The 24958-nt window shown below is 42.9% G+C and overlaps 1 protein-coding gene across 1 annotated transcript in view; it reads left to right on the top strand.

The window, feature by feature from the left end:
- SPOCK1 (SPARC (osteonectin), cwcv and kazal like domains proteoglycan 1) overlaps positions 1-24958 on the top strand; it is a 545496-nt gene that overhangs the window by 216748 nt on the left and 303790 nt on the right. Inside the window, exon 3 of the mRNA XM_039469576.2 lies at positions 23512-23557. Coding sequence (XP_039325510.1) covers positions 23512-23557 — 46 coding nt within the window. The remainder of the gene's footprint in view (positions 1-23511; positions 23558-24958) is intronic.

Raw genomic sequence — 24958 nt, 5'->3', positions numbered from 1 at the left:
CAAAGTACATGAATAGAATTGACCCACTGCAAAGTGAGTGCACACATGTAACCAGCCCTGAGATCAAGAGACAGAATATTGCTGGCACCCCAAAAGCCTCACTAATGCTCCCCTAATCTTATTCTCCTCCCGACTCCTTTCACCTCCCTTCTTTCCAAAGGATACTGCTGTTCTAACTTTTCATCATATGTTAGTTTTGCCCTTTTTTGAACTTTGTATAGATGGACTGGCACAGTTTATATTCTATGTCTGGCCTTTGGTCAGTCACTGTTATGTATCTGATATCTCGTTGGTAATGTGTAGCAGTAGTGTTATTTTTCTGTGTAAAATTAAACTGTGTAAAATAAAAAAACTGTGTAAAATAAAAAAAAAAAAAAAAAAAAAAACAAGCTCCTCCTTTTCCTGGATGCTGAGCAACATTTTTGGGGGTTTAGCTTAGGGTAGTTCTCATTTGAAACTCTCCTCAGGGGTAATTAAGACTGTTCAGCTCCACCCCTTTTAGTCTGCAGTTTCTTGCTTTGGAGAATGTTCCTACCTCATACCTCATACAGAGAGACCTCTGCTGAGTTAGGATGCTCATGGTTACATGTGAATGAAATTTAGTTCAGGCTGGCTTACATACAAAGCAGAATTATTGTTCCCTGTAATTGGAAAGTTCATTGTTGGACTTCAGGCGGTTCACACAGTTCCATTGTGTGAACATACCACAATGTTCATTTTATTAATACTCCTGGTGCATATTTGAGTTTTTTCAAGTGAGGGTTATTTTGAGTATTTCTGCTTACGAACATTCCTGTTGAGGTCTTTTGTGTTCCTTACTCATTTTCATTGGGTTAAATCCTAGGGTTAGGGTTGCTGGGCTGTGAGGTACATATGCTTATCTTCAGCGCCTGTGGCCAGTTTTCTGAGGCAGCTGTCCCACTTTAGTGCTGCCTTCCTGCCAGCAGGGTGCAGGAGTTCAGTTACTTCACATCTTTTCCTATGCTCAGCATGGCCATTTTTTAGTTTTTGGCCATCCTGGTATATATTGGCCTGTGGGTATCCTATTTTGTAAAGTGCCTATCCATACCTCCTGCGTCTTATTTTTAATTGGATTATCGGTCTTCTCCTTATTGATTGGTTTAAGTTCTATATTCAGGCCATTTGTTGGTTTTAAATGATGGAAATATCTTCTCTCTCACTATGTGGCTTGGAGTTTTACTCTCTTTATGGTGTTTTCTGGGGTGGGAGATGCTTTCTGAATTTTATTCTTTGCATGCTCATTCCCTTAACACATTTTAAAGCAAGATCTGGGAAAATAGTTTTCCTCCTCTTGTTGAGCAGGGTATACAGCTCTACATGGCTTTGTTCTAGCTTCAACCAACACGTCTCTAGCTGGGAAACTTGTGGTCTTTCCCACCTGAATTGCTTCTGCTTTATGATTAAAAAAAACCACCTTCTCTCACCTTTGCCTCTGGCTTACATGTTAGACCTCTTTTTAAAAGACTCTAAATCACTGACTCTTTGGACCATATTTTAGACCATAGAGCCAGAATGTGCCATATTTTAAAGAAAAGCAACAAGCCAATGAAGTATTTCCTTTAACCATTTTCCCCTAAAATGGTTATATGATGGGCAGGCCTTGAAAGGAAAAGAGGAGTTAAGGGTTAAAATACACATAAATTATAATCATTTATTAAACAAACAGTGTTACTTATAATGAGCGTTCATCAGTCCTTTAGCTAAGCACATTACATGGATTAACTCATTTTGACTTGGTAAACTCTATGAAGCTTGCCTCATTAATAAACTCATTTTATAGATTGGATAAGCGAGATACAGTTCATTTCTGAGGTTACATAGTCAATAATTTTGTTGAAGCCTAGACTCAAGCTGGGCTCTGTTGGACCCCATAGCTCGGTATTCTGCGCTGCTCTGCTGGTGAGGATGTATCCTTGGTTTTTGCAGTTTGCATCAAGCTAATCAAACCACACTTCAAGCTTTCTGCTATGAATAGTTCGATACTGAGGAAAAATTGGATTGCTTCTCCTTCCCCAGTTCTCCATCACAGAAATAAATCAGTGAAGTCAACTTTCGTCTTACTGGCTTTTAAAGTTGTTTACTAAAACATCATTCCGGATGGCACTGTGTCTTGTTCTCCTGGTACAGTTAGGAGAGGCTGGAGGTTCTATCTAGGTAGACCAGGAGGGACTTCAATAACCTGGCTTAGAATTCTGTATGTAAAAGTCATTGAGTTCAGTTTTCCTTCTAAATGCAGCCTGGGGTCCAGGCTTCGCAGCAAATGACTGCCAGGTCTCAGGAACCTAGGAGAGGCTAGTGATTGGATTCTATGGGTGCTTCTAGACCCTCTCTGTATTCATTGGTTGAAGACCCTTGCTTTATACCCCACTGGCTCACAAGTAGGAGGAGTTCAAAGTAGAGAGTGGGACTTGGCTGTGGCTGGGAAGATAGGGCCTTTGGAAGGGGAAGCACTGAGTAGGATTCAGGATGCTGTGCTGGTCTTTCTATGTTGTGGGCAGACCTGGGACAGAGTTAGGATTGGGTATGTCCAAGGGTTCCAAGTCTCTTAGGTTCGTGGCTTATGTTTGGAAAGGAGTAATAGATGTGCTGCCTTTACGTGTTCTTTCAAAAGTCAGTAGCAGTGTGCAGTGAGCCACAGACTTTACCAAAATTGAGATAGAAGCTGCCTCTACATGGTGGAGTTGTGTGCATTGAGGGAGAAAATCACACAGAAGCTGAGGACCGCGCCTGGCTCCCTCTTGCTGAGTGAAGCAGCATCATTGCTCTTGGGATCATAACGGTGGTGAAGTTAAGTCTCTCTGGGACTGTTAAAACTCACTTATTTGTCATCTGGAGGGGACTCTTGCTGCTTCCCTTCTCTCTTTAACCAGAGGGTCTTTTCTTGTTGTGCTTCCTCTTGATTATTGATTACCTCTTGCAATGGGACTTCCCTTCACATTTAACTTGAAAATAGTATTTTCTCAATTTTATGGCCTGTGACTTCCACCCGCCCATTGCTTCTCTCTCCATGTAGGTACTGCCTAAAGCATAAACAGCTGTTTTCTGGGTAATTTTCCACATTGTATTTAGCAGTAGTGAAGGGCTCTGGGAATGATTGCCCTAGCCTGAACCAGCCGTCCATAGACACAACTACAATGGCAGCATAAAGATTGGCTGTTTAGGGAGTTCAGAGCTTAGTAATTGCAGGGAGCAATTTGCTTTCTCTCTTCACTAGTGTCTGTCTAGAGACAATTGCAGAAACTTTTAGTGGCATCTGAGAAAAATCTTGTCCTTGAAGTTGGAGATTAAAAAAGGAAAGCATAGTTTCTTCTGTTTGTTAACTAGTCCCTATCCATTTAACTAAATTTTTGCTCTCTGCAATCTCAGGGAGACGACTCTGAGTCTGTTTTTTTCCAGTTGGGTAGGATAGGGGAGAACAGAAGCCTCAAGGATGCTTAAGGACCGCTTCCCGGCACTGTCACTGCAAGGAAGTCTTGTCGAATCCTGAGGCAGGAGCACGCCTCTGTGTGGAGGTGCTTCTGGTGGTGTTTGGCTTATTGCCTCCTGCAAGTTATGACCAGAAGGTCTGAGTCCAGGAGGAGGGGCATGAGGAGCAGGACATATGGTCAGTCTTGGAACTGGACCCCAGCTATCTTTTGACAGGGAGCTTTGGGGCAGAAACACTTTGCACCATGGCAGCCAAGTGGGGACTTGTATGTCCCCATAATGCTTGGGTGATGATCTTGGAGGTGGCGAGCTGGGAGAACTGTGGGTTGGGAACCTGCAGGACCAACTGAAAAGTGATGTGACCCTGGGTGCCACCCATTTTTCTTCCAGGTTAACTGTGTTTTTGTTAAGGATGGCACCCATATAATTTCTATATCAAGATATTGGGGAAATTCTCCAGCACGTCCTGTTGTCTTTTTTTTTTATTGCATTTTAGGTTTTGGGGTACATGTGAAGAACATGCAAGATTGTTGCATAGGTACACACATGGCAGTGTGGTTTGCTGTCTTCCGTCCCCTCACCTGTATCTGTCATTTCTCCCCATGCTATCTCTTCCCACCTCCCCACCCCCCCGTCCCTCCCCCATTTCCCCCCAACGGACCCCAGTGTGTAGTGCTCCCCTCCCTGTGTCCATGTGTTCTCATTGTTCAACACCCGCCTATGAGTGAGAACATGCGGTGTTTGATTTTCTAAGCTCTTATAAAGCGATCACTAAGAGAGCCAATAATTATTGAACTGAATAGAATTTGTGTAACTCTTCCTTTAAAGTACCCATTTTCCACTGTTACCTTTTGAGATAATGATGCATGTTAATTCATACTGTGTGTGAAACAGTGGTCTGTTTGTCTTCTTACTGCAAAATTCTAAGATTGTTGTGGGGACTTGGTCTTCCTTGTGGCCGAGACTTGGTGCCTGAGTCCCTGTCACTGGCTTCGCCCACACCCTTCTGCTCTGTGATTCCATACATGTAGAAACTTATTCTGTCTCCCGTTGCTGTTCTAGGCTGCAGTCTCCCCTGGGTTTTGGTGAGGCTTGTCCTCCCTCATTCTGCCTCCCTGAGAGGTACGCTAGCAGAGCTGCCGAAGCCACCATGGGCCTAGTAAGAAATAGGAGGAGGGGCCCCTCTGTGTGAGTGCAGACCTGCTCCAGGGTGCTTGGTCACTATGTGCAGTGCAGATGGGATTTCAGCCTTCATTACTTTCCTGACCTGGCATTCTTGTGCAGTGGGTGACCTGTACAACCATCCAAGCAGCCCTGTGGACTCTCATGGTCGGGACAATACATAGATGTTCAAGAAACATTAGTTCCCTACATCCCTTCTTACTTAGTATAAATTCACTCTTTTCTGAGGAGAGAGTTGCCAGATTTAGAATGTTTTTGAGGCCATGTGATATAGTAGGAAGTGTCTGACCTTTAAAAACGAATGGACCTAGATTTAGATTCTGCCTGGCTTTGTACTTTGACACTTAGCCAAGTGTGTGAGCTCAAGCAGGTTCCCTGACATCTCAGCACCTCATTCCCTTTATCTTTAAAATCGTAAAAACAGCATCGACCACATAGGGTGGTGAAGAACATTAAGAGATCTAATCTTTTTAGAGCAGGATGGACAAACTCCGCCTGCAAGCCTGTTCCATCTAGCTAGTTTAGAATGATTTTTTTTTTTTTTTTAGATGGAGTTTCACGCTTGTTGCCCAGGCTGGAGTTCAGTGGCATGATCTCGGCTCGCTTGAACCTCCGCCTCCCAGGTTCAAGCAATTCTCTTGCCTCAGCCTCTTGAGTAGCTGGGCTTACAGGCATGAGCCATCACGCCTGGCTAATTTTTGTGTTTTTAGTAGAGACTGAGTTTCTCCATGTTGGTGAGGCTGGTCTCGAACTCCCAACCTCAGGGGATCCACCCGCCTCAGCCTCCCAAAGTGCTGGGATTTTAGGTATGAGCCACTGTATCCACCCCTACAATGATTTTTAAAGGAGGGGTTAAGAAGAAGATGAATGTGTGACAGAGTCTGTGTGGCCCAAAAACCCTAAACTATTTATTTACTATTTGGCTCTTTTCAGAAAAAAAATGTACTGACCCCCACTTCGGAGGATGAGCCCTGCCTGGCACAGAGCAATGGCTCTACATGTGATATTCTCCCCTCTTACAAATGTCTCCCTAGGGCTCCTTCATGTCTGAACATTTGGTGCGAAAGGCTTCCATTACCAATATCGGACACAAAGGCCAAGGCAAGACTGAAATGCAGATCTATTCAAAGTGGAATAGGATGGCCTTGGCAGTCCTGCGTTTCATGACTTTTTCCTGTCTCTAAGTAGAAACCTCACTGAGGACCTTCTGTGCTAATAGTTTCCACAGGGGTGAGTGGCTCGTGATAATTTCTAATAAATAACCATGTTTAAGCTGAATATGAGTTGGCCATTTTTCTGACGGTCTTTAAACTGGTTATTTATTTTCTTGGAGAAATATAACCCAGAATGGTTTGGTAATGAACTGCTGCTACTGTTAGGGGACTTGTTCACATTACGGTGAGGGAGATTTATGTTCCCAGGTAGATTTTAGTTGTGAAAGATTCAAGAATAATGTGATCTTCTAAAGAGCAGAGAGACAGCGTTAATCAGCGCAAAAGGTCTATGTTGCTGGGGTTGAGTATGCATTCATAATTTATTTAATAATTTCTCCAGTTCTGTCATCAGGTCTAATCACTGTGTGGAAGAGAAGAATGCAAGAACCAGCAGGAAGGCAAGCAATGACCAAAATCAAATTTGCATCTAATTTTAGTGAAGCAGGCCCCAGGTTTCCTAATGTACATGTGTGCCAGTAACCTGCTTGGCTGTTGGCCCCGATCTGTGCTTGCACTGCTGTTGGGGACCAGGCATGTTAGTCCAGGGCGATTCACAGATCAGACTGCAGGCTGGTGTTCATTAGCCAGTTGGTGTCCATACATGGAGAGCTGGTCCTCCCTGGAAACTGTGTAAACAAACACTGTATCAGTGAGACTCTGTCCGCTACCCCGTCTCTACCCAGGAGGCACGGAGAGGTCCAGTATCACAGCGAGGTTGGTTTGGGGCCAGCTGTTCCTTGTCCTGTAGCTTCCAGAGCCTCCCTCACAGTCACAGAACTTGCCACCTGTTTGAACCCACCCCTCCTTTCCCAGAGAGGAGTCGTTTGCACACAGGTGTTAGTGAGCCCAGTGGAATTTACCAAATATTTTGTGTGGGACACTGAGGATGGTTCTTACCTTACACATTCCACAGCAGACAGTCCCAAAATTTGTGATTAAATGTGTATTTTCTCCCTTCATGAGGTCACCCTACCACCCGAGGGCCCTTCCCATGGACTGACCTTCTCCTGACCTTGCTTGAATGCAGAGCCATGCTTAGCACCTTCCCTCTCCTTCCGTCCCCTTCTGTCTCCTTCCTTCCAGATGTCTCTTAGGGTTTCACTTCTTCTCCCCTCTCTTTCTAAACTCTGGGTTCACTCATATTTTAGTGCAGAAAGCTCAGTTTCTTTGTGCTTTATCAAGGGTGGTCCATTTCCTTCAAAAGAATTGTTAGTTGCCAAGAGGAGCCATAATTTCTCCATGTAGGAGCTTTGATTCCTGTTCTGAGTCTCTGCTGGTTGCATGGGGCTTAGTTGGGTCCAGTTCACCCTTTGGAAGCTGATGGATTAGAACTTGGTGGAACCGATAGCCAATTTGGGGCATTGGTCTATCGTGGTGCATGGAAGGAGCCATCGGACAGAGCTAGATTTGAATGCTGGCTCTTGTGCTCCCTGCCTTGTGTCACCTGGAACAGGTTACTTAACCTCTCTGAGCCATAGTTTCCTCAGCTACAAAATGTAAACGCCACCACCATCCTTGCAAAGTCATTGTAATAATATTGTGGAATAATCTATGTAAAGTGCAGAGTGCGGTGCTTGTCAGGCCGTGGATGTTCAGTAGACATTTGTTTGCTTCCTGTTGTTGGTGGAACACAGGCTTAAGTTGCAGTTTCATGGTTTCCCCTTAGGAAATGGCAAGGGACTGTTACTTCCCCTAGGACCTGGGTCCTTGCTCTGCTGCCCACTGGATCTATTTCAGGTCTGTAGCAGAAAATGTTTTCACATTGACCATGCTCATTTTCTTGGTCACTCTCTCTTTCTTGAAGGCTATTTGCAGAATTATTTTCATTCCCTTTTACTCCTCCACTAGTTCTTTTTTGTTTTGTTTTGTTTTTGAGACGGGGTTTTACTCTGTCACTCAGACTGGAATGCGGTGGTATGTTCTTGGCTCACCTCAACCTCCACCTCCCAGGTTCAAGCGATTTTCCTGCCTCAGCCTTCCAAGTAGATGGGACTACAGGTGCACACCACCACACCTGGCTAATTTTTGTATTTTTCTGGTAGAGAAAGGGTTTCATTGTGTTGGCCAGGCTGGTCTTGAACTCCTGGCCTCAAGTGATCTGCCCACTTCAGCCTCCCAAAGTGCTGGGATTACAGGCCTGAGCTTCCGTGCCCGGTCTCTACTAGTTCTTAAGTATCCTTACCCTCCATTCTTTCCTGGCTGAGGCTAACAGGCATGCCATAAATTCAGGAGGCAGACACCCTGGTAGGAGTTTGTCACTTCAGGCATGGATCCCTTATAACATGTGAGTGATCTGGGAACTGTTAAAGTCTCTATCTGGCTCTGAGGAAGGATCCAGGAGCAAGTGTTGAGGAGCAAGAGGGAAAAGATGATGAAGGCAGAAGCTCCACTGGGAGGTGGAGGCAAAAAGGGTCAAGTCTTTGAGGATAAGCCTTACCACAATCAAGATACCCACTTGGAGGGAGCCCTGTCCCCAAGGAAAGGTGGCAGGTGCCTCAGTGGACCAGAGTTAACATGAGGAACTGAACCTCACATCCTTACCTGAGGGCATTCCAGCCTGTGCCCCTGTGGATGCCCGCATCTGCACTGCACATTTGCAGTTGGATAAGAGGTCTAAGCACCTAATGCATCTGCAGTCAGTTCTTGACACTTTTCTGGGCAGCTCTAGTCAAATGGGAACCCCTGGGGTTTCAGTGCCTCACTTCAGGAAGGAGCTAGAGTCTAGTGCAGTATTTCTGGGTTTTCTCCTTTGGTGCCTGCTCTGGCACTGGGCACTGCTGAGTGAAAAGTAGCCTTTGAGGAGGCTGTGTCTCTCCATGGCAGGGACCAGGAGGAAGAAGCCAGAGATTTCCTCTGGCCCAAATGATGTTGGTGCATCCCACCGTCATTTGGAGGCTAAGGAAGAGATCTTTAATGGCTGACTTCGAACCTGGCAGCTCTTCTCCAAACAAACATTTCTGTTTGCATTATCACCTTATTATGAAGGCATCACCTCCTTCCTGCTGGGTCTGTTCCCACTGATAGCAGGAGTGCGGGCCCGTCAGGAGCTGATGCAGACGTTGCCACGCAGGACGCCTGTAGACAGCTGGATGGACTGCAGTGGCAGTCAACAGATAATGAGAAATCCATCACACATGCGTGCTTGCTCGCAGCTCCGAGCCGCATGCGTTAAGTTGTGAGTAATGTGATTACTTAAGTGGCATTTTATTTACACTTTTGCACAGAACAGTGGCTGCTGCTTTTCCAATGCAGCTATCACCCAGATTTGATTTTAAAAAATCTCCTCAGAATCAGAATGGCAGCATCACAAATATACTAATCCAGAGGAAACCAGTGGTATATTTTTAAAACTCTGTTATCATCTTAAGAGAGAGGATATACTGGGGTCAACTATAAAATATAGTTACCATTTCTTGGTGCCTCCTATGTGCTGGGTGTTTGGCATATAAGTCTCAGATAATCCTCCTGTTAACCTCGATAGAGTAGGCACCATTGCCCTCATTTTCAGATGAGGAAACTGAAGCCTAGGAAGGTTAAATGCTTGTCCAGAGTCACTTAGGCGATGGCAATAGAAACGTCAGGAAAAATAACCAGTTATGAAACTGCCATAGCTGTTCATGTATTTCATGTTTTAGACCGGGAAGCAGAACCACTGATTTCAGCTCCAAGCTGGGCTAAGAGCTGAGTTTTGTGAAGAGAGGCGTGAGAAACGGACATCTGAGGCTGTGATGGGCAGCTCTATAATAACCCACACAGTATTGTTCCCAAATAATTCCAGCAGGCAGCCTTGACAAGGTGCCTTCAATTCTAGCTGTGACTCCTGTGTCCCACTGGTAAATTAGATGAGGTGTCTGAGCCCCGATTGCCTTACTTAATCGAGCCACAATTTGGATTTTTTTTTTTTTTTGCAGGAGCTGTCACTGCCTTGTGGGTAAACGTGATTTCTGGGGCTTTCTCCTGCATGTTTCTGGCATGGGCCATGGGCCCATGTTGGTGGGTGAGCTGAGGGTCAGTCCCTGTTTATTTCAGATCTTTCATTTCTTAATAGGGTAGCAGAAATAACAGGACAAAAGAAATAAATGAATGGGTGACACTATTTACCATTCCAGAAATTATAAGGGTTTGTGGGTCCATTCAGCTGCCTGAAAATATTTCTGGACTGTATCCATGATTGTGGCCCAAGAAACTCTTCATTTTTACCTCTCACATCTGAGACATAGATACTTTTCTCTGAGTCTGTGCCGCTGGTGTACATGGACCTTAAACTGCAAATTTGAGTGCTGTGTGAATTCATGTAGAAATGATTTTATTTTTCTGGGCTATAGTTTCCCAGATAATAATGTTAGGATGATGCTGTCTTCCTTATACCTACCCCAGAGGGCTTTAAATGAATGAGTAAATGATTGAATGAATAAGTAAATGAATAAATATATAGACAATATGCACATTTAAGAAGTAATCCTTGTGGATTTTTTAAAAATTGAAAAGTAGTAAAGTAGAAGCAGGAAGAAACCCTTTGTATTCCCATAATCATTGTTACCATTTTGATTTTTTTCTAGTCCTTTTCTGTATTCCCTTGTCTTCTTCTTTCAGTGGGTCATGGGCACTGTGTAAGGATGGTTGAGGCTTCCAGCATGTTGGTGCAGGTGGCTGTCCTTCCTTTGCAGGCCTCTGAGCCTTGGGGGGAGGAGTTTGGTGCATGGGGTCTGTGTTTATAAGGTGGATAAAGTGGTTACTGTGGCAACTTTAGTCTTCTTTCTTACTGTTCTTCTATCTTCTCATGTCTTCCTATGTAACTTTCCTCCAAGAGTCGTCAACTTGCAAGAGAACATAATTTTGCCGAAGGATTTGGTCTTGGTAATTTGTTCAAGAGTTTCTGTTTTAGTAGTTCTGGGCATCATGAGAAAAATCCAACTGGAGTCTTTCTTTAATGTTCATAAGTTATTTAACAGGAAAGAAAATTTTAAAGATCTAGGATGTAATTACTATTTGTGTTCATGTTAGATTCTTGAAATTTGGAAGCAAAAAGAAAAATAAATGCAAAAGCAGCTTATTGCTTTAGTCTGCCTTGGATTCTTTCAGTGCATTCCAGTCCTTACTAGTCTGAAAATTGTTCCTACTTTATTTACACACAACTTTTAGGCATATTTGATTTATCATTCGACATGTCTAGAATCATAGAATATTAGGACTGGAAGGGACTTGCAATGTTATATTAACATTCATATTGTTTCTCCAAATAATAAAAGAATGTATAAAAAAAGTATTACATGGTTTCTGCCAGCTGAGTGCTCCCTTCAAGAAATAAATGTGTCCTTATTGATGTGTATTTTTTACCATATAAATGATCTTACCTGGTAATTTTACCCTGGAGAAATTTTATTTTTAAAGATGGGGCTGGGTGTGTTGGCTCACACCTGTAATACCAGCACTTTGGAAGGCCAAGGTGGGTGGATTGCCTGAGGTCAGGAGTTCAAGACCAGCCTAGCCAACAAGGTGAAACCCTGTCTCTACTAAAAATACAAAAAGTTAGTCAGGCATGGTGGCAGGCACATGTAATCCCAGCTACTCAGGAGGCTGAGGCAGGAGAATCACTTGAATCCAGGAGGCGGAGGTTGCAGTGAGCGAGCATTGCACCATTGCACTCCAGCCTGGGCAACAAGAGCAAAACTCCATATAAAAAAACACACATGGGAATCGGGGAACCCTGGTTGTTCCTCTTCCCCTTCTCCGGTACCCTGCAACCTAGAGTGAGACCTTTGAAAGACTGAGTGAGAGCCAGAGGCCGCGAATCAGGATCGCTGGCTATGAGAGGGACCTCCACAGTCCTGGTTCCGTGGGCACACGGCGTGGCTCCATGAACTCACCTTCAGAGGGAAAGATGTTTAATTATTTAACAAAGAAAAGGTGCAGCAAGCTCTCAGTATGTCTTTTTAGGAGGGAAAGAAGGCAGGCAGAAGATTAGTTGGTTTTAATTATGCTTCATAATGACTCATACATGTTCATAACAGGTGGCATGGCAAAATTTACTGATGGATTGGAAGGGCCAGGGTGTGGGCTTGCTTCTTGTCCTTTGGGTGGCATAGACACAGTGTCATGGCTCAGCATTCCAGCTAAAGTGGCAGGATTGTAATTGTCATATGCATTCTCCCTATCAGCCAGCTGCAGTAGCTACAGAGTTTCCTAGTCATAGAGCAAAGGGCTGACTGAGAGGTGCAGGCGACAGAGCAGAGCCACCAGCATCTCACTTTGTCTCTTCTTTGTCGTCACACCTGGGCTCATGCTTCATGGTCTTTTGCCGTAGCTTAGAGCTGCTGCAGCAAAGACTGAATGCTCGTGCACCTGCCAGATCCCCTGAATGCAATGTCCTCACCCCACTTTGTGTTACCCCCCTGGAAAACTGTCCTTCAAGAGCTAGCTTCAGTGCAACTTCCTCAGTAGAATCTTTCCTAATTCTCTGGAATAATTTGTGGCTTCTTCCTCTGTGTATCCATAGATAATTTTTCTAAGTGATATTTACCAGGTCATGTTATGCTTAATCTGTTTACATTTCTTGTTCCTTCTCATCTGCTAGAACGTGGGTTTCATGAGGTTAAGGCTAGTTGTTAATATTCACTTTGCGGCTAAAGAAAACTTCATGCAAAGCCTCCAGCCATAGTTTTCCAGAGAGATGATTGATGCTAACGCCTCTGCATCCTCTGCATGGTGCTCTGATGTTGGTGTTGGATGCTTCACTTTGCACAGGGCCACCAGGAGTGCTGGTGGCAAACAGTGTGAGTGCTCAGGTCAGGACACACAAAAGGAGGAGACTCCTGTGTGCCTCGTGCCGGCCTGCTCTTGAGGCTGCTGTCTTTGGGGCTGCAGGCCATGATTCTTCTCAGAAAACCATCTTAGTGAGGCTGGGCCTGAGAGTAGGGGTGGATCAGGATTTCAGGGTGTCTTGCCTGCTTTCTTGGGGCTAGACACACGACTAGACCTGCTGTCCACTTACTTAGAGATCTTGTGAGGCAGGTGTTTTCATCCCCTGTTTCATAGATAGGAAAGTTGAGGCTTCACACATAATGAGAGTCCTGGTAGTGGTGGTGAGAATCTTTTCAGAGGCCTAGGATCTGTGCTCTCATCTCCCATTTCTTGGTATCTCCTATATCATGGTGCATCTCCACAGGGCAAGCAGCCCCATGCGCTCTCTCCAGGGTCACTGGTGTTCACATGATGCCGTGGAAGCAGTAGTAAGTAGTGGTTAAAGCATGATCTTTGAAGTCAGGCAGAAATGGAGTTCACATCCTGATTCTGCTTCTCATTAGCTGTGTGAACTTGTATAGTAATTTTATCTCTCTAAGCTTCAGTTTCCACAACTGTAACATTGGGATGTTTGTCTCAGATGGTTATTGCAAGAGTGGCTCATGCCTTTAATCCCAGCACTTTGGGAGGCTGAGGCAGGAGGACTGCATGCTGCTAGGAGTTTGAGACCTGTCAGGGCAATGTAGCAAGACCCCATTTCTAAAAATAAAAATAAAAAATTGGCTGGGCATGGTGGTACGCACCTGTGGTCTTAAGTACTTGGGATGATGAGGCAATAGGATCACCTGAGCCCAGGAGTTCCAGGTTACAGTGACCTACAATTGTGCCACTGTACGTCAGCCTGGGTGACAGCAAGATCCTGTCTCTTAAAAAAGGAAAAAAAAAAGTGGTAGCTGCTATTATTACTACAATTACTATTAATATTACTATTACTTCAGTGTTTTGATTTGTGCTGCGATTTGATGCAAGTCCTAAATTTTGCATCAGATTTTGGCTCAGCTGTGGTATTCCAAATCATGAAGAATCATGAAGTCATTTTAGTCCCCGAGGTGACTCGCAGGGTATTAGGAAATGCGGGGTGGAGCCATCGGGAAGAAATCTACCTGTCCTCCTGTGAAGCCTCGTTGATCCTACTGAGACCTTCCAATGTCATCCCCACTGGTTTCTAGGTTCCTGTTACTGCCCCAGTTAGAGTCACTAAAAGGGAGTTATCTCTTTCACCTTCCTCAGAAACCTCTAGGTCATAGAACCATCAGTTTTGAGACAAAGGGGAGTAAGTTGCAGGGTTGCAGCACAAGATACTGGCATAAAAAACCAGCAGAGATTGGTTTGTTGTCTTATTCATTCAGTAGATATTTGAGTTTCCCGTGCCAAATGAATGCTGTACTGAGGTTCAGCAGTGAGGCCACCCAGCCCCACCTAGTGCCTTAGCAACTGCCATCTGTGTGGCTGAGTTGCAGAGGAGTAGCCAGCTTCTACAATGTGAGCAGTTCAGTGCTCTGTCCTGGGCTGCAGATCACACACAGAGGTGCCTGGAGTGCAGAGGGACTGCGGACAGGGAAGGCTTCCCATGAGAAGAAGTGTCTAAATTGGGATTTGATAGAGGAGTAAATGTTAATCAAAGAAGGGTGAGGAGAGTGTTTCAGGCACAGAACGAATAGTGTGGATAGAGTTTTGGGGGTCGAAGAGAGCGTAGGTTGTTGTAGGGTTAAAATGTAGTTCATTGATAGCTTGAATGGAACATGTAGGGTGGAGTGTGGCCATAATGGGACTGCAAGGCTCAGCAGGTGCTGGGGCACAGAGGTTCTGTGAGCTGGGCTCTGTGAGGTGGACTTGGCCTTGACCTGGGAACCCCTCCAGCATGTTAAGCAAGGGAGCGATGTGACCAGGACATCCCTTTAGAAGGTGACTACCGAGGCAGGGTGAACAGCTTGGGCAGGGCTCAGGGGAGGAAGGGAGGCTGGTTAGGACACGTGACCATGTTGTAAGGAGAAATTGTTGAGGTGTGAGAGGAGACAGAGGAATGGGGAGATGTGAGAGAGACCCAGGAGTGCACGCAGAGAGGCCTTCAGTGTTGCCTGAATGGCAGAGGGAAGAAGAAGGAGGAGTCCAGCCCGCAGCCTGGGTTCTTGCCTCTGCAGCAGGTGGACAGAGGTGCTATCTGCTGACCTGGAGACATTTTAAGGAGCAGACCCTGAGAGTGGGAGGTGGATACAACTCTGGAAAGCTCCAGAAGCTTGGGGAGAAATCCCCTGATGTTCTGTACCTGGTTTGCTATCCATAGTGGGTCTGGCCTTCCCTCAGTCCCCTCAGCCACCGTGATTTAGTGTGTGACTTCCTATGGGGGCTGCACATTAGAACCACCTGGAGAGCTTTTAAAATGTCCCAGTGGGGAGGCCACACCCCAGCCACGGAATCAGCACCTCCTGCGCTGGGCCAGGCGTCAGTGTTGAAAAGCCTCACAGCATCCCCAGCCATCAGCCAAGGTGGAAAACCACTGCTTCTGCCAATCCCTGTGTTTGGCACCTCACAGACAGGATAAGTGGGGAGGAAGGGTGAGGTGGTAGTTAATAGCTGGTGTTCTATTCTCTAGAAGGTGGCATCTGGATGTTCATGGAGGCCTGCCAGCTATGGTGAGGGAAGGGGCAGCCATTCTCAGAAAGATGACTGTTTCTAATTAATTTGGAATTTGTGATACTCGGACAAGGCTGGGCCTCAGGCCAGTATAATTTGTACTTTCTCTGAAATGAAGGTTTACATGCTATAAGCTATAAGATGGGAATGGCTTTGTTTGGTGTGCCAAGGAGACATACCCTTTCAGGTTTCCTCCATCTGTTTTCTACGTGGAAATTAATGATTACATAGAAATTTTGCTTGTTCAGGGCAAGTTCAGGTCCCTTATCACGATATAGTTAATCATAATTGAAACTTTAATTAATTTGTTTACATTTACATGATAGGTAATACCTTTAATACCTTTCAGTGGTTTAAAACACCACCTCAGCGCACAAATTGGCTCAATGGTGTAAGTATTATCTTTTTAAATAAATGGGGTCTATTTAATAGAGGGGGGTCATGGATATTAGATAGTAAGAGTCTGCTCTTTACACAAAACATGCCTGCAACTCAAGTTTTCAAATTACATTGATTTTTAAAAAATCGCTCTTCATATGTGAGACTAATAAAATTACATGCATTTAAATATTTCATAATTATTTTTTCCAGTTGCAATTGGTCTCCCTTCACTTGGGCCTAATTGGGAAGATTCAAATACGCAAGAATTGCCTTAATGAAATTTAAAACATATCCACAAAGACTAATGTTTCCCTCAGTGTTCCTGGGACATCCCACTACCATAAACCTCAGGAAATGGACATGATGGAAGTGTGTACCTTTTATTTATTCTGTAGGCCAGATATCATACCAAGTACTTTGCATCATTATTGCAAGTCATTGTGACCATCCTTCAAGGTAGGTGCAAGTGATCTTGTTTTACGGATAAGGAAATGGACTGGGAGAAGCTGAGTAGAATGTGCAAGGCCACATAGCTGGTGAATGCTAGAGCCAGAATTTGATCCCACATCTGCTTCAGAGGCTGCCCTGTTGACAGTATCTTCTCTGCCTTTAACTCCCTGGTGCTGACCTATTCTTTCTCTCCTAGATGCTGAAAAGGCTTTTCTTGGCTAGCTCAATTTGATAATTTTGCTAGTAAAGTCAAGGTTGTGGATGGTTTTGAGTCTCAGGAGACAACACATGTCTTGGCCAGAGTACAAATGGAGCATCATATGCCAGTTCATATCCCCAGAAGAAAAACCCAAACGCAGAACATATTTTTGGGGAAGAAACCTCAGACTCAGCTTTTTTTTCCTCCCCCTGGGAAAAGCATAAGCCAGTGGGTTACTTCCTCCATGCCGGCTTGGATGGACTGACCAACACAGACAGAAAGTCCCCAAGAAGAAGGAGCTCTTTGTGGTGGTGATGATCCTTTGATCAGCCAGAGGGGCAATGACAATGCTATTCATTGTACATATTTTCTGGGAATATAAATCCATCTTTCTCAGGTTTGAGGACCCCTCAAGCTATTTTGAAACTGCAAGGCAAAGGAATCTCTTTGCAGAAATGTAGACGTGTATTACTCTTGGCCTCAGCTGTCATCCTGGGGTTTTTATTGAATTTTGCCCTTTGGACCAATGTCACAGGCGATTACTCATTTGAAATTCTTGTGGATGGTAATCATGGCCGAGTGTTTGGATTTAATCACGAGTTTGCTAGATGTTCTGCGGTAATGACATAGATCGCTAGAGCACAGTCAGATTTCTTCCCACCTCAGTTATTCCACCCCATAACCTCATGTCCTTTCCCATGAACTTAGTGAATTGTTGGGACCTTTTCAAAGGAATGATGGGAGGTGACTTAAGAGAGAATATCTGGATGACCTTTCTAATGTTATGATAATTTGAAAATTTGAATGAATTATCAAAAATGTATACATTTCTTCCTATTGTTTGATGTGATTCTTTTATTTTTTCTCATTTGTAATGCTTTCGTACTCAGGAAGTTGAGGTAGGTTTTTGATTTTTCAACTGTATGTAGACATAGCATCAAAATAGTTGCCAAATAAAATGTAAATTTCATTCTAAATCTTAAATCTCAGTAGTAAATATTTGTTTTAGTTCAGTGAACCAGTACCACACACATTTATTTTTCATTGGTATATCCAAGGGATGCAATTTATCAAATGCATATCAACAGTCCATTTGCCGGTTTATCTTTCCTCATTAGTTACAGTACAAGTATGATTGTCAGTTATTATCTGTGTTTTACTGGTGGGTAATTTATTGAAAGAGCAGAGCAAGTGACATTGTTATTTTCTGAATCATTTTGTCTAAGACCTGCAGGACTTTAAACCAAATGTCAGACCAATTTATCAAAGAATTGCTCTATTTGGGATGAAAGTGATTTAGAGTATGTGTATAAACATACACCCGCCTGTACTTACACATACCAGTAATAGTTATGGGAATTTCACAGGGATACAGAGATGTTAATAAAACTGGAACTGGTTACTTATATTTGATGTAATTTAGCAAGGATTTACTGCATGCTTTTAAGTGACATCTTAGGGGATATGCAGGTGAGTGAGTAAGACCCATCTCTGTTCAGAAGCAGCATAGACCCATGTGTGCATGGGTGATTTGTGCACACAGAAATGTATTAATGCAGACAGCTCCCAGTCCCTGTTGCACAGTGTTCTCTCAGGTGGTAAATATGGATGGAAGGCTGATGAGCCTCAAGTCACTGCCCAAGCTGGGTCACTTCATTCGGAAGGATTCTCACTGGGGCTCCTCACCAGAGATGGGGAGGAGGTAGCAAATTATTTCCCCAGAGATGTGAATGAAAACAGCTCAGAGGTAGTGTAGTTGTGTGTGAAGCTAACTCTTTTCTTAATAAATGGAGTGTTTTGTACTTTATAATAGTTTGATTAGCAGAGATTTCCGTTGCACACAAAATTACAGGCAAATGTCACATTATATAATGGGCACATTTACATAATGATCTGGAAATCTCACTTTTCTGGTGACTTCTGTTATTATTTTGGGGACATTTCTCCCCCCACCAATTAGACCTTCTTCCTATTCCCCCAGTCAAGTAGTGTGAAGATAAACGGAACCAGTTTGCACTGAATCCCCTTGAGAGCAGTTTGGCTGCAGTCCCTTTATTGATCTCTTTCTAAAGGTTGCAGTTTTGGTAAAGTGGGGTCTGCCTCCATCAGGGATCCACAAACTCAATTCTGATGCACTTAGCCTTGCAGGGAAGTGCTTCTCCGTTTTGTGTGCATCTGTAATCGGCCCACAGACAACTCCAGAGTGACTGCCTGCCCGCCTTTTAATTTGCTTCCTTCTGTTTATGTCTCTATTGCTCCCTCCTGGTCAAGACAAATGAGGCTCCCATTTATTTTCTAGGATGGTAATTTGTATTAATATTATCTCAGGTAATCATCAGATGAAACGGCAGGGTTCAAACGGCTTAGCTAAAATATGTATGAAGGAGAAATGATCTGTTTCATGTGAACTAAATGTGTTTGATCTGTAGCATCTGAAGCTGTAGTATGTAATAAATTACATCATCATCTTCATAATTGGGTGCCAAGGCAATTGGGTTTCCATTTAGTTCTGCCACCCTCTCTTTTCCTCAGAGTCAGCTTTGACATTCCTTGGAGATTAAATAGGCACCTCTTGAAAGGCAAATCCCTGGGGAATATTTGAGCTAAATTGCATCAGTCATTTTGGGGCTATGGTATAGTAAAAGAAAATTCAGGTTCTTATTTAAAATGAGCTGGAACCATAGACTCTGCGTTTGGTTATGATCATCCATGATGAAGAGATTTAATCGCCCAGATTACAGCAGGAATATTTTGGCATCATTTCATGTTAAGCAGACCTAAATATTTTATTGGAAGATTCATTATAGAGTGGAATGCTCTTGGCATATTTATGGGTATGCAAAACATATAGTAATATAACAAATATACTCTTTACATATATATATATATATATAAAATGTGTATATATATGTATATATAAAACATTATTTTATTTTCCATCAATGCTTATCAGAACAGAATACTCTAAAGTATTAATAGGTAAATTCCTCTGCACCAGCCATCAAGTGCCAGTAATTTAACAGGATTCAATACTATGTTAGTGGAATATTTAATAAGTGAGATAAATGGAAAAATACAATTTTATCTATGTTGATCAGCTGTAGAAAATAAAACAATAACCGGAGGCTTAGTTGCTACCAGTCTCTGATTCTTCCTCTCCCACTAACGCCAGCCCTCCTCCCTCATCCCAGACATGGATGATTTGTCACTTATCATGATCTTTATGCTGATTTTCTTTTTTGAGACAGAGTCTCACTCTGTTTCGCCCAGGCTGGAGTGCAGTGGCTTGATCTTGGCACACTGCAGCCTCTGCCTCCTAGGTTCAAGCGATTCTCCTCTTAGCCTATCTGGAAGCTGGGACTACATGCATGTGCCTCCTCACCCAGCTAATTTTGTATTTTTAGTAGAGACAGGGTTTCACCATGTTGGCCAGGCTGGTCACAAACTCCTGACCTCAGGTGATCCAACCACCTCAGCCTCCCAAAGTGCTGAGATTACAGATGTGAGCCACTGCACCTGGCCATATCGACTTTTCGTGCGAGTTTCTGCTGCCCTAGAATACTGCATGACTATAGTCCTAAGTCAGTATGCTTAAGTTTGAGCCTCTGTTTACATTTATAGTTTATTTCAGATGTTAACAACCCCTTAAAAAAACGGTAGAATAATATTCATTTATGAAATGCTACAGTGAAATGGAATCAGTCTTTCCTCATGTGGGTCAGTTAGAATTTACAGCAAAACTGTTCTCTGCCCTGTCCAGACGAGTCCTGACATAATTATACTCTTCAGTGTAGCCCACAAAATACACATGTAGTAACACTGCCATCCTTCATTCCTCAACCCGTAGAATGCATTGATGGGACTTAAGAAATGACTGTGTTGATATGCATCTTTCTGTTTGGGTTTATGTTTTAAGAATTAACTGTTGCTGGGGTCCTTACAAGTCTTTAAAAAAGCTTTATCATTAGATGATAAAATTGCCACTCAAGAGGCTAATTCAGATAGATATGCCTCACGTGATAAGTTTGATCTATCCAGTATGTCTTTTACCACAGTTTGAATTTTAACAAGCCATAACTTTATTGGGGCAGAGGGAAGGTCAGAGGCAAGGGCTGTTAATGTCCTGCACTTTGTCAGTTTCAGGGCTTAAGTCTGGGGCCCTACAGCACTGGGATAGTGTGGGGGCAGACACACTACTTCCCACGGTAGAAGTGATAAAATTATTGACAGCATAGTGAGTCAAGTGTCTGTTTGTTTTAGGACAATGTAAAATAGATAATACATGTTTTTATTTAGATAGAAAATAAGACTTTTTTTTTTTTTTTTTTTTTTTTTTTAATCCTGGTTGTGCTACCTGAGTCTTAGGCCCTGGAGAAATGCCCAGGCTTGGCATTGGTAGGTGTTGGTGGTTCAGGACCATTGACAGCTATCTTATGTCCTTTGAGCACCCCAATTGTTAAGTGGGACTCACAGATGAACAAATTTTCAGGAGGTGAAGTTCTAGAAGAGACATTGTTATTTTTTGTCTTTTCTCTTTGGCTTTCTCCACTTGAGTTTGGCCTGTGCCTCACTGGAATTCTCCCAGATGCAGAGTGACTTAATTGATGCAGCCCAGCCTGCTTGTACTCACCGTGTGTGGAAGCCCTTGAACCTAGCTAGGACAGTGTGCAAGAGCGATCATGTATGCTCCGGCACTTATTCCCTGACCTGGACTGCAGCAGTGGCTGCTCAGAGCCGCTTACCCCATGCTCAGTGACCACCCCTCAAGTGGGCTCTGTTGCCTAGAATCCTTCACATGTGTTCCTGATCTTGGCCCCTGAAGTGAGGTTTCCTCCCTTGGTTGCAGCCAAAGCAGTGACATCTAAGGTTTTATCAGCTCTGGCTCATTGGTTTTTGCTTTGACAATCCACTTTCATAAGGCAGGGCAAAAGCAATCAGATCAGAGAATCATTTTTCTTCCCTGCTTGGCCTGGCTGGGCAAGTGGTTGTTTGAAGGACTCATTTTGCATAATGAGTTTTCACTCAAGGTGTACTTTCACATTTTGGCAGCAATTAGGGAGTATTGTTACATTTGCAATGAGTTTTAAATATTCTAATGCAGATAGCTACTTTTGTAGGCCTTATACTTAAAACTGTGATTTTCCCTAGGAAATATGTAAAAATGGCAATTACAGTTAGCCTGAAAAAGTGACAAGGTCCAGACAAATGCTTCAAATCCCATCCAAGTTATAAAAAGTTATAAAGTATGTTGAAATCATTAGGGAATATCCAGTTCTTGAGACTTGCTGAAACCTTTCTTTGACATCAAAGAGAATGTGGCCTGTGAAATTAAAGTTAAAGGAACTTGTCTTTGGTTCCAGCACTTCCCTGTTGGACATACAGCCTAAGCTTCCAAGGGCTTTCTCTATTAGAACAGCATGTTGAAGTAGAAAATATTTCACAAGATTCCACATTGCCATTAGACGTGTTGCCATCTTCTGTATGTGGAGAGAGCATTGATAAACCGCAGTTGGAAGGATGAACAGTTTGATCCCTTTTTTCTCCACTGGTGGGAATGAGTTCATCTTCGGTTATCTCTTCCTCTGCCCTTGAGAATAGCAGAGTATGTTGGCAACATGGTTGTCTAAGGCTAAGAACATTTTGGTCATCAAACCTAGAAATTGAGTGCTAAATTTCCTATCTACTATTCAACCTTTAACTTAAAATCATTTTAGCAGTGGCTGCTGAGTTTCTGACAGCACAATTCCAAAAGTTTGAGATTGTATTTAAAATTATAAACGGGGAGGGAGATTACAGAGAATTTTCTCAGTGATATTTCATGGTACAGCACTCAAAGACTTCCTACCCAGATAGGTGAGAAGGGCAGTTATTCTATAAAATTAAAGCTAGAGCAAAGTGGGCAATTCTTTGAAACTAAAAATAATTTAGTACCGAATCCTCGGGTTCCAGAGGAAGCTGTTTATTTCCTCATGCTTTGGAAGATGGAATCACTGGCCAAGAAACAATACGTTCTGATTTTACTCTAAATCTAGTTTCCTAAAATCTATTTAAGGGCTTAGGTGAACTCAGCAAGGATATAATAAAGCTACATAATTGAATGACACTGAGGCCGATAAAATTCACAGGCGATCGTGTCAGAGAGAAACAGCATCAGAAGACAGCATGGACAACAATTTAAACTCATTGTGCACTTCAGTGTAAATTAGCTTTTCCAGAAGAGATGTTGGGGCTTCATTTTGGACAGCTTTCTGAAACTGCAGCATGCAGATTGCCTGCCAAAAACACATATAGCAGAGAAATTGAATATCAACTACAAAGGGACAAATCCTTCAAGATGGTATGGGGATAATGTGCATGGGTGACACCTGTTCAACTTGCAAACCGCTCAGTTTTGCTGACGGAGTAGGTGTGCTGGGAAACAATGGGATCAAAGAGTGCTGATGGGGAGAAGGAAGGAGTAGCAGTGGCTGTTTGGAAGGAAAGGGTTATTCGGAGTGGGGAAGAAGTTAATATCGCTATGAAGAAGTGAGTAATTGAGATCTTTGCAATTTCAAAGCAATGAATTGTCTAGCCTCAGAGCATAAATTGATGCAACCCAAATGCAAGAAAGACATGGTTATGAAGAGACCAGATTGGCCAGCCTTTGTTTTTTCATTTTTCCATGCCCAGAACAAATGGTATTAAGCTAAATGTACACCTTTGGTTAATTCTAACATTTGAAAGGCCATCTCTTTTTAGGTTTCGTGAGTATTGAAAAACTGGAACTGGGCACCACAAGATGCATGTCTCTATGTAAAAGAAATGTTGACAGTTGAATTATCAGCTGTTACAAACACAGAGGCTTAATCATAACTGAGAGCAGCAAGGCATCACCTACAGTATAATTGATAGCAAATGCACCTTGCACTTAGAAGGCATCTGGCTTTATATGTCAAACCAAGAAGAGCAGTGCTGTTTCCATACTGGGATGAAATGTTTTTACTGTTCTCAGGATTTAATACATACAGTTTGAAAGACAGGAATTTGAAAAGTAAATTGATATTTTTTTATTGCACATTAATGCCTGTTTTGGGAAAAAATGTCAAAGCTTTCAGTGTTTTCCTTTGTGTTTTGGGAGGTGAAAAGAAAGGCAGGTTCTTATGCAGTTAGGTGAGAAGATTCTTGGACTCTGATCTTTGTTTTCTATTTTTTTTCCTTATATAGGATGATTATTTCAGAAACTGGAATCCCAACAAGCCCTTTGACCAAGGTAATGGATGCAGTATTTCTTGCTGTATAGTCTGTGGTAAATGTGGTTTCATTTTTCCCTTCCTTGGTGAGTTAATGTTCTCACAAAGGCCAGCTAGCTGTGTTATTTTATTGACTTTGGGACTGAATTGACTGGGGTGGTAGAAATTATTTTATCCAATTGGTAATTTGTCTGAGGTTATGTCTAGGACTGATTTAAATAATTTCTCTTAATTGACTTGACCAGCACAATCATTTATTGGTTTTGTTTAACAAAAAAGTGAAATTTGATTATCAAATTAACATGGTGAATTGTGGGGCTGAATGCAGTGCTTTCATTCATGGAGCTGACTGCCTGGAGATGCTTCCCTAATTCACATGAGCCATAAATGTGAAACTTTCTTTCTAGGTAGAGGTTAATCCTGGGAGAATTTCAAAGGCACTGCTCTTTCATTTGTTAAATAACTTCTTCATGGTTTCTAAATAGAAGTCTGTTTCAGAGTCAGTTCAGTGACTATGTAGGTTTAAGCATGGCCAAGAGAAGACTTTCTTCACCTCCATCCCCCAGCAAGCATCAAACCAGTCTCATGATAGCAGTTGTAAATCACTAGCAGTGTCCTCTTGTGAGTTCTTTAAGACACAGTGAGGACCTGCCTTGAATCACATCCCTTCCCCCATTGTCCCATGTGTGGTGCTGTTGAAAATGATGGTAGATTGCACTTCGTGTGTGTATGCAATTAATGCCAAAATGCAGTGAAACAGTATTACCTACCACATCTCAAAGCATCCATGCTTCTGATAATCAGCTTCCTGAGTATTCTATGTGATCATGTTGGTCAATTTGATATGAAGAAATCAAGGGAGGCAATGACATTTAACGTGGAAGAAGGTGCCCCTTTCTGCCCTCTGCTCTGTCAGTTTAATAGGTCACTACCTCTGCACTCTGGTTTTCTCATAAGCAAAAATAGTATTAAAGTTTCTATATATACATTTATCATATGCCTTGAAATAATGTAACATTTTGTTCATTCATGCATGCATGCATTCATTCTCAAACATTTATTGAACTTTCGCTGTATGCACAAGCACCAAGCCAGGTTCTGGGGATAGAGCAAAAATGCCGTGGTGCCTACCTACAGGAGCTCAGAGTGGGGAGTAGGGAAATGAATCAGTCAGCAATTGCAGTGGGATCTGTTAATGGCTGTGATGCAGGTGTGCTCATGGAAGCATGTGAATCTATAGATGGAGAACTGTGTATGTGTGTGTAAAGGGCAAAGTGTCCAGCAAAACTTTCCTTCAGAGGCTCTGTCTGGACCATACACATCTTAGTAGCCTTAGAGTGGTAAAGAAATTACTCCTTTACCGTTCTAACAATGACTGAATCATCACAATGTTTCACTCAAAAGCATATGAAGGCATTTGT

Source organism: Saimiri boliviensis, chromosome 1 (genome assembly GCF_048565385.1).
Source record: "Saimiri boliviensis isolate mSaiBol1 chromosome 1, mSaiBol1.pri, whole genome shotgun sequence".
Lineage (NCBI taxonomy): Eukaryota > Metazoa > Chordata > Mammalia > Primates > Cebidae > Saimiri > Saimiri boliviensis.
Note: the sequence above shows the minus strand (reverse complement) of the source record. Positions and strands in the feature narration are given on the sequence as shown.